Source organism: Mesocricetus auratus, unplaced genomic scaffold (genome assembly GCF_017639785.1).
Source record: "Mesocricetus auratus isolate SY011 unplaced genomic scaffold, BCM_Maur_2.0 Super-Scaffold_100004, whole genome shotgun sequence".
Classification (NCBI taxonomy): Eukaryota; Metazoa; Chordata; class Mammalia; order Rodentia; family Cricetidae; genus Mesocricetus; species Mesocricetus auratus.
Genome location: NW_024429189.1, coordinates 82486 through 96416, shown reverse-complemented (window position 1 = coordinate 96416; position 13931 = coordinate 82486). Strand labels below are relative to the sequence as shown.

Here is a 13931-nt window from a genome sequence, read left to right as displayed (position 1 = left end):
CTTCTACGACAGTCCTGAGGTGTGGGAAGGTCTTCTGCTCACCATCGCTGTGTGCCTCTGCCAGCCCTAGGACAGGTGCGGCCTCCATCTCTGTCCAAAAGATCAAGGGATGCCTCCTTCAGCTGACCTGACAGCACAAAGGCATTGTGTGAACTGTCACTCATATTTTAAAAATACCCACTTGAAGTTTTGTAAAGGTCATCTTTCCCTGTCTGTCACAGCAGCTGATTGTCATGCCCCCGGGGGATACCTGACCTCTTCCTTCAGATTACACCTCAGGAACCTCAGCAAGCCTGACCCTTGGCATTGTTGTTTCTTCAGACCAGAGTGTGACATTGGAGGACTCCACAGCTTTAACTGGTTTCAGGATGAGGAAGGCAGGGTCATTCAGCCCTTGCCCCTCTGTGTTTGGAGAGGACCTGTACCTCTGTTGGTAGTGCCGGTGTTGACCCCACGATCCCGATGGCGATGCCCAGCTGTGGTGAATGCCTCTCTTTGTCCTCTGCCCTCAGCAGCACTTGGGCTCTGCTGTGCCTGTTGTAGGAAAGCTGAGGTGCAGAGCAGTGTGGGGAGCTCCCCGCGGGGCGCTCAGTGCAGCCTGGAGCGCAGCGTCCCGGGAGCTCTGCTCACTCTTCTCTCTGTTGCAGATGTGCTGGACAGTGAACCTGCTGTGTCCCCACTGCTTCCTCGAAAGGAGCGCGGGCCCCCAGACGGCCCCCTAAACGAAGATGAGCGCCTTCTTCCCAAGGACAGAAAGACCAACCTGTTCAGCGCCTTGATTAAGAAGAAGAAGAAAATGGCGCCAACGCCCCCTAAGCGCAGCAGCTCCTTCCGTGAGATGGATGGCCAGCCAGACCGCAGAGGGGCTAGTGAGGATGACGGCCGGGACATCAGCAACGGGCCACCAACTCTCACTCCCTCAGATGCAGCAGAGCCTACCAAGTCCCCAAAGGCCAGCAATGGGGCTGGTGTCCCCAATGGAGCATTCCGGGAGCCAGGCAGCTCAGGCTTCCGTTCTCCCAACCTGTGGAAAAAGTCCAGCACACTGACCAGCAGCCGCCCAGCTGCCAGTGAAGAGGAGAGCGGCATCAGCTCCAGCAAGCGCTTCCTGCGCTCTTGCTCAGCCTCCTGCATGCCCCACGGGGCCAGGGACACAGAGTGGCGGTCAGTCACTCTGCCTCGGGACCTGCCGTCTGCTGGCAAACAGTTTGACTCATCCACCTTTGGGGGACACAAAAGTGAAAAGCCAGCTCTGCCTCGGAAGCGTGCCAGTGAGACCAGGTCTGAGCAGGCGGCCAGAGGCACCGTGACACCCCCTCCCCGGCTGGCGAAGAAGAACGAGGAGGCTGCTGAGGAAGTCTTCAAGGACATGGAATCCAGCCCAGGCTCCAGCCCTCCCAGCTTGACTCCCAAACTCCTCCGTCGGCAGGTCACCGCCTCTCCTTCCTCCGGCCTCTCTCACAAGGAAGAGGCGACCAAGGGCAGTGCCTTGGGGACTCCTGCTGCTGCTGAGCCAGCACCCCCCAGCAACAGAGTCGGCCTTAACAAGGCACCCTCTGAGGAGACCCGAGTAAGGAGGCACAAGCACAGCTCAGAGTCCCCAGGGAGAGACAAGGGGCGGCTGTCCAAGCTCAAGCCCGCCCCACCACCTCCACCTGCCTCCGCAGGGAAAGCCGGAAAGCCTGCACAGAGCCCCAGTCAAGAAGTGGCTGGGGAGGCAGGTGGGGCTGCCAAGACCAAATGCTCAACCCTGGCTGTGGATGCTGTGAACAGCGACCCCGCCAAGGCTGGCCCACCTGGAGAAGGACTAAGAAAGCCTGTGCCCCCATCTGTGCCAAAGCCTCAGTCTGCTGGAAAGCCTCCAGGGACCCCCACCAGCCCGGTCTCCACACCCCCCACAGCGCCAACACCTTCATCCCTGCCCGGGGACCAGCCATCTTCTGCCGCCTTCATCCCCCTCATATCAACCCGCGTGTCTCTTCGAAAGACCCGCCAACTGCCAGAGCGCATTGCCAGTGGCACCATCACCAAGGGTGTGGTTCTGGACAGCACTGAGGCCCTGTGTCTTGCCATCTCCCGGAACTCAGAGCAGATGGCCAGCCACAGTGCTGTGCTGGAGGCTGGCAAGAACCTGTACACGTTCTGTGTGAGCTACGTGGACTCTATCCAGCAGATGAGGAACAAGTTTGCCTTCCGTGAGGCCATCAACAAGCTGGAGAGCAACCTCCGAGAGCTGCAGATCTGCCCTGCGACAGCTTCCAGTGGCCCAGCTGCCACACAGGACTTCAGCAAGCTGCTCAGCTCTGTGAAGGAGATCAGTGACATCGTACAGAGGTAGCAGCAGCCAGTGCACGCCAGCCGGAGATGCTGCAGTCCTCGGGGCTTTTGTGCCCGTAGGATGGGGGCCAGAGGACTGGGGAGCTGGCATGCGGGCCAGGAGCTTTACAGAGCGTCAGGCAGAGCCAGGTCTGAGGGAATTGGCCCTTGTGTTGTGCGCCAGCTGTCTGCACCCTCCCCCAGCCCAGGCACCCCAAGTCACCTTTCCTCACTGCCTGTGTGTGGGCCTCCCGCTCGAAGACTGCAGCTGGCCTGCCAGGCCACCAGGCTCACCCCTGCCCAGTGCCTCAGACCCAGCTCCGAGGTGTGCTCAGAAGGACTGTCCTTTCCATGTCCTCAAAGAAGAACGTGGTCCTCTGATCCGCCTTGTCACCAAGGCATGGAAGTCCCTGGCTTAGGACCTGTCCCAGAGAGGCGGTGTCCAGTTTTCTCATGTGAAGGAAGCTGTTGATTTGAGGGCTGTGAGGTGCTAAAGCCAAGGGTCTAGGTGGGTGGGTACTGGAGACAGAGCTGGGGCTGTGTGTTGTCACCCTGGACAGCAAGCTTCAGGTTCATGGGTGACGGTCGCTGGTTGGCTAGGCCAAGGCTAGTGCTCCAGAGAGCCCCAAAGATCTGAATTTCTGAGCAGTTTTCTTCCCCTCTCCTGCCCCTGAAGTCAGGCTCATCCTCTCTGGTCCTTGCCTGGATGGCAAGGGTCCCGTTTTCTGGTGTTTTTGAGCACTTGAAAGCTCTGCACAGAAAGGAACAACCACTAGGCACAGACAGCTAGGAAGGACCCCCCAGCCCTGGGCTCACCTGAGCCCTGGCTACTCAGAACTGCTGCCTAACCACCAAGAACAGTGCTTAGCCCAGTGCCCCGGGAGACTGCGGGTGGGGTAGACTTTGCAGGCTTAGCCAGGACCAGAGCAGAGACAGGCGTGGGCGTCTCCTTGACTGACCCAGAGCAGTCAGCTGAAGAGCGGGTGCCTGCCTAGACCTTGTACTGGGCCAGGCGAGACACCGCCACACTCCCTGCTTCTCCACTCGGCTGCACTGCGCTGGCCACGGCCCCACACTAATTTTTCTGGTAGATGATTTCCTCTGGATTGTTCTTCGACAGTCCTCATAGCACGTCCCCTCCTTGCCTCCAGCGGCCGTTCTACAGCCCAAGGGAGGCAGTGCCACACTGCCAGCGGCCTTGAAAAGCCAACCCCCCCCAGCCCTGACACCATGCTCACGAGGTACCGACCCGTCTGTCTTGCTGACATGATGCGCCACTATATTTTGCATTATACTTTGGTATTACACTTTTTTAATAGACTTGCTCTCGTATAAATGACATGTAAATAGCCCACTGCTGTGCCCACTCTGGCACACCGACGGCATTCCCCTTCTTCTCAGTCCAGTACATTTTGTTCTGTATATGATTCCGTGTTTTTTGAATCCAAATCTCTCTGTAGTATTTTTTAAATAAATAAGTGTTTACAGAACTATTGACAGATATCTTGGTTATGATTCATCCCTGCTACCCCTCATGTCCCAAAGGGTCACAGCACGTTTGGCTGTCATAGAACAGAACAGTGGCTGCCGTCCATGAACAGGATGTCTTGGCTACCCTGTGTCCTTGGCACATAGTTGCCAGCTGCTCGGCTCTTGTCAGCCTTACCGCAGGTGGCAGTATCCTGTGCCCGGGCTGGAGCAGGAGAGACATAAGCTCCTGAAATTCTTGCTGGCAGGTAACCCCCCCCCCCGCACGGCTCTCATCTGAGCCTACTTCCTGCCCTGCCTTGAGCAGCGCCCAGTATCCATCCCTCCCCTGACATGCCTTCCAGGTGCCCGCTGTTCAGTTTGAGAGGACAGTGAGTGGCCGGAAGCTGAGGGGACAGCGCCTCCCTCCAGCAGGCTCTGCGGGGACCACGGCAAGGGTGCCCTGCTGCCCCCAACTCCACACACAGCACAGCCAGCGCTGCTTCCTCCGCCGTGGCATCACAGATGTGGAGGGGCTTCCAAGTTACCCGGTGGCCTTCTAGACGCTGGCCCTCCTGCAGGCTCTCGGGGCCCTTCCCATGGCCTCGGGCAGGCCCTGCTGGCCTGTTTTCTCAGTGCTTCATGTAAGGCCACAGGGGTGAGACCTGTCACCTCGACCCAGGGACTAGATACTTCTTATCTCCCTGAAATGTACTCCTTTCATTTCTAAGACTGGCTTTCTTGACCTTAGACCATAGATGCTCCCTGGAATCAAACAGCTGTGGGTTTCCTCGGCACATGGCCATTCTGAGGGGTCAGCAAGACGGCTCCATGGGTGGAACAACCGCTTCCAGGCCCGAAGACCTGGGTTCAGTCCACGGGACCCACGTAGAGGGGGAGAAAACCAGCTGCTGCTGCAAGTTGCCCTCTGACCGCCACGTGTGCACACACGTGTGCACACACACACACACACACACACACACACACACACGAGTAGATGCACAACATCCAAAGGAACTTGCAAGACGGGTCCTCATTAAGCCTGAAGTTTAGACTAGCTGGCCAGTGGGCTCCAGGGATCTACCTGTCTCCACTCCTGCTACTACCATCCACTCCAGCCAGGGCTGGGATTAGAGAAGGCACCCAGCTTTTATATGGGTGCTGCGGATTTGAACTCAGGGCCTCATGCTCACGTGGCAGGCACTTTGCTGTGCTCTCAGCTTCCTGGTTTTGCACAGATGACATTAAGGGGGGCCAGACTAAACAAGCATCCCCTCAGCCCCACCCCATCATTGGTACTGCCTCATCCCTGACAGTCACCCAGCTAATGTCAGTTCTGCAGTCAGACCCTCTGGGGTTCCATTCCCCAGGGGGCTTTGGGGCACGTGCCTACAGACCATGAGCACGGGGTGACCAGGGACTAGAGGTGGGGTCTGTGGATCTCCTGCGGTGTCTGGTACAGGAGCAAGTGAGGATGGGCAGCCAGCTGTCCTGAGACTTTTTTTTTCCTTAAGCATCTAATTATTTCAAACACAGGAAAATATGGACAGACCTTTCCATCCGTCTTAGCAGCTAATAGCCTATAGATGTGCACACTATAAGGAAGATTTGCCTTTTTCTATTTTTTTTTTTTCAGACCAGTACTCATTAGTCCAGCCCGGCCTCCATCTCGCTCTGGAACCAAAGCTGGCCTTGAACCTTGATCCTCCAGTGTCAGCCTCCAGAGGGTGGGGATTACAAGCACCACTATGCCTGGCTCTTGTTTATGCATTGAATAAATACAGTGAGTGGCTACAGACGGCTCTCAGGTTGAGAGCTGGAGATGCCAGGCCAGCAGGTGAACAGCCTGGGGCAGAGTCTGCCTCGGGGTAGATGTTTCCCAGAACCTCCCCTTCCCCAGTCAGGAGGGGAGTGATTTCCTCATTCCCAAGAGGACAGAAGAGGGCCTAGCCCTTGCCAGAGCGTGAGAAACTTGGGGGCAGGGGGTTAAAGAGGGAGTTTAGCACCATATAGGCGAGCTGGTTTAGCAGATCAATGCTTTAGCAGTCTGAGTGTTCTGATTTTCAGGGCTATTGAGCTCCAATGTACAAGCAAACTGGAAAAAAAATAGCTTTGTTGGTTCTTTTAATGATTAAAGGTAATGACAGCAGATTCGTTCCTTTGAAGGCCTTTTCCTTCATCTCAGTCTTCTCCATCGTGGTTAATCTAATCCTGCTAAATTAAGAGCCTGCCAGGCTTGGGGTGCAACTCGGTGGTAGAGTGCTTGCCCGCACAAGGGCCTGGAAACCCAGAATGAGGCAGCGCCTACCCTCAGAGAGAGGTGTGCAGGCCACCTGGCCTCGTGGGCAGGCGGTACCCAGCCTGGCTCCAGGGCGCCCTTCTGCCCTGGCTGGCGGTCTGTCTGTCTCAGCCTGGCTCCTGCATGTGAATGAGCCGTGGGAGAGACTGAGCGCGGCTACTGCCCCGCAGGAGCAGGGTGGGCATCCCTGGTGGGTGGGGCGGCCGAGTGGGACCACAGTCGCCCGTGTCTCAGGCCCATCTTCACAGACGCTGACCCGGGGTGCGACAAATGTCACACTAGCAGGGAGCGGCACAGCACACGCCCACCCCTCTCCCTGAGGCGGTGGGGAAGGCAGAGGGGTGTGCCTCGCAGATTCTGGGGGCCTTGCCTTGTCCCTGTGACTGCAGCCCATGCGCAAGGCCCAGGGGAGCGTAATGTGGGCTCTGGGGGAGGCTGCCTACCACAGCGTCAGGTGTTTGGTTCTGGCCTCACCTCCCAGCCCTGCTCCCCAGTCAACGTGGGTCTTTTGTGGCTCCGATCTGTCAGCCTTAATGAAGTGGCTTCCTGACTGCTGAGGACTGAGAGCTGCTACTGGGGACCTCAGTCACCAATAGAATGGAAAACACCGGAATACTGTGAGGTGCCAAGCTGGGCCTGGCCCAGTGTGGTTCTAAAAGGCTAATAAAAATCCACCAATTAATTGTGACAGCTCAATGGAAAATTATTCAATTGTGAACAGGGGCAAGCCACCACTCGAAAGGAGGAGGGGAGATGTTGCCATGGAAACATCAATATAAGTCCTCATCTCAGCAGTCACAGCCAGCCCTGGAGTGAGCTGCTTCTGACGGGTGTGTCTGACCTGGGATGGGATATACGAGACTCAGCAGCCTTTGAAAGCGAGCCTCTGCTGGCCCCAGGCTGCACGCAGCCTAGACTGAGCCCCCCCCCGGGGGTGGAGATGTCAGCCCCCCCCCAGTCTAAGAAACGTAGGGAAGTGAAGACGGAAACAGCCTGTGCCGTATCTCCCTGTACCTTCACCCAGCTGCCAATTAAGGGGCTGGTAGGAGAGGTGTACGGGGTACAGACAGCCTGATTTCCATCTCCCCAAAGTGAAGGCTCCAGGAGCTCAAGAAAAGAAGTTTCTGGGGCCCAGAGGACCTGGAAGGGGGAAGCCAGCATTCCATTATGATGCTGCAGTTGTTACAACTTTTATTTCAAAAGATACACACGGCGCATTCCTAGTTTGGGTATTTGAAACTCAACCTTGCTTAGCAAGAAACCGTCCCTTCCTCGAGTTCAGTTCCCATGAGGCCCTTGGCCTGGCAGACACTGCCATGGACGAGGCCAGCTGCCAGAGGGGATGGGCGGGCCGTCCAAAGGGCAGCCGCTGCCGCCCACCGCAGGGCCTTCTTGCCAGAGGCATCTTGTGCTAATGGGGCGGAGAGCGCGCTCACTGTCTTGGCTCTGTTTGGGTGGTTGTTTTTCCCTTCGTTCGTAACTCGCATTCTATGCACAGCGGAGTGTGCTCTGTCACAGTGGCACTTCAGATGTCAGTTACCAGCGTCCCTGTGGGGACCGTCAGGACTTTGATTTCCCGCTGTAATCTCGCGGCCCACCTGCCATCAAATGAGCTGTCGACAGAGCCAGGGGTCCACTGCGTTCACTGCCTCTGGGGGCTGGGGGCTGCTGCGGTCAGACCACTGGGGGAGGGGGCGGCTGAGACAGACAGCAGCCTGAGTCGTGGGGTAGGACAAGGACACTCAGTCTTGCTAACCAAGACACATTTGCTCTTGTGTACGGTTTTGGGGGTGGGGAAGGAGGGCGGTGATTTCGTTTTTTAAACACCACCCAAGTTTTTCAGCTTAGCAAAGTTGGAGACGAAAAGTTGAGCGCACAGCTATCTACCGCTAATTCAGTATGATAGGCCTTTGCCCTCTCCAAGTGTGGGTCCTTGGGGGGCGGGGCGTCGGTTGGGGGCAACGGTGGAAAGACGGGCGGAGTCCACAAAGGCCCTCACCGACCAAAGCGAAAGCTGAAGCCTCCTTTCCTCCTGCTGTAGCTGCTGAGCTCCTCCGCCAGGGTCCCCAGGGGGCTGCTGGCCTTCTCCGAGTCAGTGGGCAGGAACCCTGCAGCCTGGCCGCTGCTATCCTGCCTCCCCAGGCGGAAGCCCGTGTGTTCCCTGCGTGAGGCCTGCAGTTCCTTGGCCACCACAAGCAGGGCCTGCGGCTGTGGTGCTCTGGGCCACAGGAAGGGGCCTCCAACCGAGTGTGGTCTGCGTCCCTCAACCAGGTGGGCCCAGCTCATCCTGGCTCCGATGTCACCAACGTCTGTGGGTCCCCTTCGGTCCGGCAGGGGAAAGCAGGTGCTCAGTGGCAGGAGAAGGAGGTAAGGCAAAGAGAGGAGGCCCCTCATCTGAGTGGAGGAAGGAGAGGAAGGGGTTAGTGCCAGCTTTGGTCACACACAATCCCTGGCCCCGGGTTTCCCAAGGCCGGGGCAGCCTTTGGATAGCTGCTGACTCAGCTTAGCCCAGGAGACCAGCCTTTCTCAGCCACCGCAGGAGCTGGCTGTACCAATTAGGCTTATTCTCACACTCTCACCTGCAGCCAAGGAGCTGCCTGCCTTCGTGGCTCTGTACCAGAATGCCAGGGCTGCCAGCTGGCTTGCAGAGGTACCCGGGTGGCCCTCAGGGCTGTGTGCATTCGGGCTCAATTTTCTATTACAATTATTGACTCTCGGGCCGTGGGCAGAGTGAGAAGCAGCAGCCGTGTTTCCAGCTTCATAGTGAGCAGGTCTAGTTGGCCTGCTGGGAAACCCCAGTCTCCCTAACTCAGGGACAAGCTGCTCCTGGGAGGGGGAAATGGGTCTGGTGGTCCTTGTGGGGAGGAGCGGCTGGACAGGACAGGCTCTGAATGGGCTTATCTTCAGTAAGTCAGTCTAGCAAACTGCACCCCACCACACGCTAGAGTGGGGGCTTAAGGTTCTAATGTCCACCTGGCTTCTTGGTGTACCAGGCCTCGGGGCCATGCTTGCTTCCTGCACACAGCCATCCTGACTGCCAACCAGAGGGCCACCCCCAATTCCTCGGGCTCAGAGGTGCAGGGTTTGTCTTAGATCCTCCAGCCTTATAAGGGAGGGAGCTGAGTTCAAGGTTCCCTCGTTTCTCTGTACCCATGATGGTCCCGCTGTCACCGGTCCCCCCACACCTCTACGTTGTTGGAAGCTACTCCCTCCCTCACAGAGGAAGTCTGTTTTGCAGTGACCATGGGTGAGTCTAACTGGGCTGGCTCGCCCTCTGAGGAGACCCTGAAGCTGGAATAGAAGGGGGAGGAGGCATTCTTTCCAGAAACTGCTTCCTTGAAAACATTTCAAAGAAGTGAGCTCAGCCAGAAAGCTTCAAAAACAACAACAAAAGCAGCCCAGCTTCTTACCCAAATCCAGCTTGCTAAGCCCCTGTTCCCCGGGGGCTGGAGTAGCCTCCAGCCTGCTGCTGTGAAGGGGGCTTCCTCAGGTCCCAGTGGAAAGGGCCCTCCCAACAGGGGACAGGCAAGCCTCATTCCCTTCTCCCTATGGAATGCATGAGGACCGAGGAATATTCTTTATCCTCGGAGATAAATGCTTCCTGGCTGGCAGCTCGGGCTGACCTGCATTGGTAGGATTTATAGGATGATGCAGATGAAGCTGCGGGTCTCCCATGGTCTGCTCTTCCCCGTGTGGGTCTAGGTGCCACGCCTGCCTGCACCCAGCCCACCTGGAGAGCACCCCCCCCCTGTACTCACTGTGCTGTGGGCTGCTCTCTGGAGGGCAGGTGAATCCCTGGGCCCCAGGGCTAGACAGAGCTGCTCGGGTCCTGGTCAGGTAGGCATGGCCCTGGGGGTTCCCTGTTTTATGTGGGTCCCTTGTGTCACGGCCCCCGCCCGCCTGATTGCTGTGCATTCCTGGCCCTAGGATCCCTTTCGGGCTGTTGGTGGTGAAGGCGGGGGCCGCATGGGCCACAGGATAAAGACACAATACAAGCAGGATGTGGTCTGATGGAAGTGGCGGGCGCTGCCCCTTGGGGCGGGCGTCATTGCCTGTGAACTGTGGGCACAGACCCGGCAGCCCTGGATGGGGACATCATTACCCACCCCTGTGGTCACCCTCCAGAGACGGTGGCCTTACAGAGGCAGCTTCCTCACTGCTGCGGGGGCTGGAGGGTCACAGGTATCCGGTCCCTTCTGTGGGAAGGCGAGGAGTTCTGGTGTGTGAGGCAGCCTCTCTGGAGCCTTAGGAGAGGAGAAACTGTGCAGGAATTCTTGCTTCAGAGGGGTGCTGGGACAGAACCCAGAACTCAGCAGGCCCCTGTCCAGCTACAGCACCACTGGCAGTCTGTCCCACGGGTGGCGCACTGTCCGTCACCATCCAGCCCCATGGCTGGGCTGCACCTGTTGTCTGGACGTGGCTACCCACCCTGATATGAAGCCACATGGCTTTCCCTACTGAACCCCAACTGAGTGTGAGCACACACCCACCTCCCCAGTGGCTGTCATGGTGGCCTGGTGTGGACCCTGGCCAAGGCATAGGGCGGGCAGTGGGGTCCTCAACGCTCACACTTTGCACTGGTGCCTGTCGTGAGGAGGCGGTGGTTGACACTGACACCCCTCACTACACACCATGGCTTCTCTCCTGCAGAGTCCACGGCTGGGTGCTGCTCTTATGAGCCTGGCGTCACCACAGGGAGTGTGTCACAGTACCCCCATAACCCACCCCTTTTACCAGAGATGCCCTCTGGAAGCTGCCCATTCCGGGGCCGCTACTCAGTGCAATTCTTCTGGTGACTAATGACAGTGCCCACCACCCCCAGCTGAGGCCTCAGCAGCTGCATGGTGGAACCTTTTGCAGACAGGCTTCCTGGTGGCCAACTTGTTCCTCAGCGCAGACTGGGTTCCCACGTGTCATGCCACGCCCCTCAGGCCAGGAAGCTAGTTCAGATGTTTGATTTCATCAAAGTCCTGCCTCTGAGGGCCAGCCAGACTCCAAGGGCACTCTCCAGGCACACTTCCGGGCTCCTGCCTGCATTTGGACCTCTGCTTCCGGGCTCCTGCCCGCATTTGGACCTCTGCTTCCGGACTCCTGCCTGCGTTTGGACCTCTGCTTCTTGGCCCTTTTCTTCAGCCACCACCTGCCACCATGGACTTTGCCAGCACCCAGTACCCAGGGCGGTGTGGAGGCGGGAGCTGAGGGGGCCTACATTGTCATCCAGCAGTACAGGCCTCGTCAAGGTCAGAGGGCACAGGGATCCATCCCGCCCCTCCATACTGCCCATCTGAGATGGACTACAGCCTGACTTATGCACCTGTCCCTTGCTTCTCATGGAGGGAGGGCTCGGATTGCATGGGTAAGGGCATATTCGTGACAGCCAGTCTGGGCCGTGCCCTCGCAGGCACTGATCCAGCCCTCAGGCTCTTGGCTTTTTCTGAATTTTGCCACATGATTCCTCCCAGAATAGGACGCACCCTGGAAGCCCATCCAGCTTTGATGTCAGGCAGCCCTGAACCTCTGAAACTGATGTCATAGCAACCCTCGTGTCATGAAGGTCATGGGGACCCTCCGAGCCCTGAGTGGGCATGGCTAGCAGCGTGCCCAGCCCACAGACGTTCACCAGCACTCTGGCCTCCCTAGTCTCCCCGCAGAGCCCTGGGGAGCTCTCTTCCCTTGGTGCTGTGCCCTACTGGAGGCGTGTCCCCAGACCCCTTGATAGCTCTAGAAAACTCCGTGAGACTGATCAGTAAGACCTACCCAAATGGCTCTTGGAGTCACAGCCAGAGTGGTCCAGTTGAGGGAAGTATCAATGACGTTGGCTTAACAGTGCCGGAGAACGGGCTAGATGGGCAAGGCGGGGCCCCACCTAGGTGGTGGGGTGCCGCCACAGGAGACGGGTAGACACAATCACCGTAGTTTTCTGTGTCCTGGCTCGGGAGTCCTATACCCAGGCATCCCCATCTCTGTTCTTCCAGCCTTGTGACCCAGAGCGAGAGGCCTACAGGCAGGACGATGGGACCTGGTGGAAAGAACTCAGGACACCCCCACAGTCCAAGAGTGAGATTGCCTCTCCAACGGCCCCCATGACGGTGCCTTCCTCCGCTCAGCACGGGCCCTCAGTCAGCACTGCCTTTCGTGAAATAACTTAAGCCTCAAGTTGAAGCCCCAAGTCAGTTTGAGGAATAAATGACTGTCGGTTAGTTCCCAGGAGAGTCAGCTCCACAGAAGCCCGGGACCCATGCCCTGTGGGGGGGTTCACCATCACAGAGACGCCAGTAGCACGTATAGCAAACGCGCATAGGTGACCCAGTGAGACCCAGATTTCCAGACCAGCCCTGCGTCTGCCTAGCCAGTAACTCAGTGAGAGCGCAGAGCTACCTGGTAAGTCGAGCAGAGCGGTCCCAGACATCACGTGACTGTCTAGTTCTGCTGTGACATGGAGGGGGGCGGGACTACGGGTGAATGCTGGGGTTGGGTCACCACAAGACTTTATTGGAGACAGGGACACACAAGACACCAAGTGCACACCACCCCCAAGTAGCAACTGCCCCCCACTGCTTGCCCATGGGGTGTGGCGCTGACCCTCAGAGCTCCTCCCCAGTCCCAGGGCCCCATCTCGTCCACCAGCAGGCACACCTGTCCCGCTCATCCCGGCCAGCCTCAGGTTGGACCCCTCCCCTGCCCCCGGTTCCACGGTGGCCTGACGCCAGGCCTTTCCCTCCCCTGCCCCCGGTTCCACGGTGGCCTGACGCCAGGCCTTTCCCTCCCCTGCCCCGGTTCCACGGTGGCCTGACGCCAGGCCTTTCCCTCCCCTGCCCCCGGTTCCACGGTGGCCTGACGCCAGGCCTTTCCCTCCCCTGCCCCGGTTCCACGGTGGCCTGACGCCAGGCCTTTCCCTCCCCTGCCCCCGGTTCCACGGTGGCCTGACGCCAGGCCTTTCCCTCCCCTGCCCCGGTTCCACGGTGGCCTGACGCCAGGCCTTTCCCTCCCCTGCCCCCGGTTCCACGGTGGCCTGACGCCAGGCCTTTGGATTTATGGATCCCTGCGCGGTGGGGCCGTCACAGCATCCAGCAGCCTTCCCCGAAGGCAGATGCGGAAACTGAGGCTCTCCGAGGCTCCCAGACCGTTGGCTCAGGGTTGTTTCATTGCAGTTCTGGGCTCCGTGAGTCTTCTGCCACCCGTTGCCCCTCAGTCCCCACAACAGGGACCGAGGCAGCCTCGTCCACACCTCCTGCCTCAGGGCCAAGCCATCTTGTTCGGAGCTGGAAGGTCACACTGCTGCTCATAGACTTTCTGGCCACCCAAGGCCCTGCTCTCTCCCAGGAGTGCTCTGGGGGGCCAGGACCCACAGTGACCATGGCCACAGACTCCCGTGCTCCACCAAGAGGCTTGAGGGGACAAGGATGAGGGACACGAAAGCCACGGGCAGCGGTGACAGGAGAGGCAAACAAACAGCTCTGAGCTGATCTCCCACCAGCCTGGCTTTCAGAGGAGCCGAGGAGCTGTTCACTCGCTGCACTGCATGCTGGCTAGGCAGCCATTGTCATGGCACAGGAATAGCCAGTTTGGGGGTCTCTGGTGGAATCCACAGAGCCAGCTCGGGCTTGGAAAGAAGTTTCGATGGTTTGCAAGTGGAGACAACCATGCTGCCAAGACCCTAGTGTGGGACACGGAGACCCTGCCCCAGAAGGAAAGCAGTGTGGCTTGGCCAAGTAGCCTCAGGGGACTCACTCAGGTCAATTTGACAATTCCATTGTCAAACCAAAGTAGGCCTTGTGGGTCAGTGTCATCATGTCTCAGTCGGCCTGACCTGTCCCCCAAAAGTTTCCCAGCATTCCTGCTTCCTGCG

General features: G+C 58.4%; 2 protein-coding genes and 1 long non-coding RNA gene across 4 annotated transcripts in view; 2 read left to right on the top strand and 1 right to left on the bottom strand.

Moving 5' to 3' along the window:
* Abl1 (ABL proto-oncogene 1, non-receptor tyrosine kinase) overlaps nt 1–3806 on the top strand; it is a 107726-nt gene extending 103920 nt beyond the window's left edge. For both annotated transcript variants that reach the window (XM_005085519.4, XM_005085520.4), the window contains exon 11: nt 648–3806. In XM_005085519.4, coding sequence (XP_005085576.1) covers nt 648–2338 — 1691 coding nt within the window. In that variant the 3' untranslated portion in view covers nt 2339–3806. The remainder of the gene's footprint in view (nt 1–647) is intronic.
* A 3450-nt stretch (nt 3807–7256) lies between these two features.
* LOC101841580 (pyroglutamylated RFamide peptide) lies at nt 7257–10737 on the bottom strand. The gene is made up of 2 exons (XM_040745003.1): nt 10223–10737; nt 7257–8476 (listed from the first exon to the last, which is right to left on the bottom strand). Exon 2 carries the CDS (start codon nt 8474–8476, stop codon nt 8078–8080), a length of 399 nt encoding a protein of 132 aa, XP_040600937.1. The 5' UTR covers nt 10223–10737; the 3' UTR covers nt 7257–8077.
* LOC110343796 lies at nt 8333–12282 on the top strand. The gene is made up of 2 exons (XR_005877068.1): nt 8333–8449; nt 10733–12282. It is a non-coding gene; the product is annotated as an uncharacterized LOC110343796 (long non-coding RNA).
* The last annotated feature ends 1649 nt before the right edge of the window (nt 12283–13931 follow it).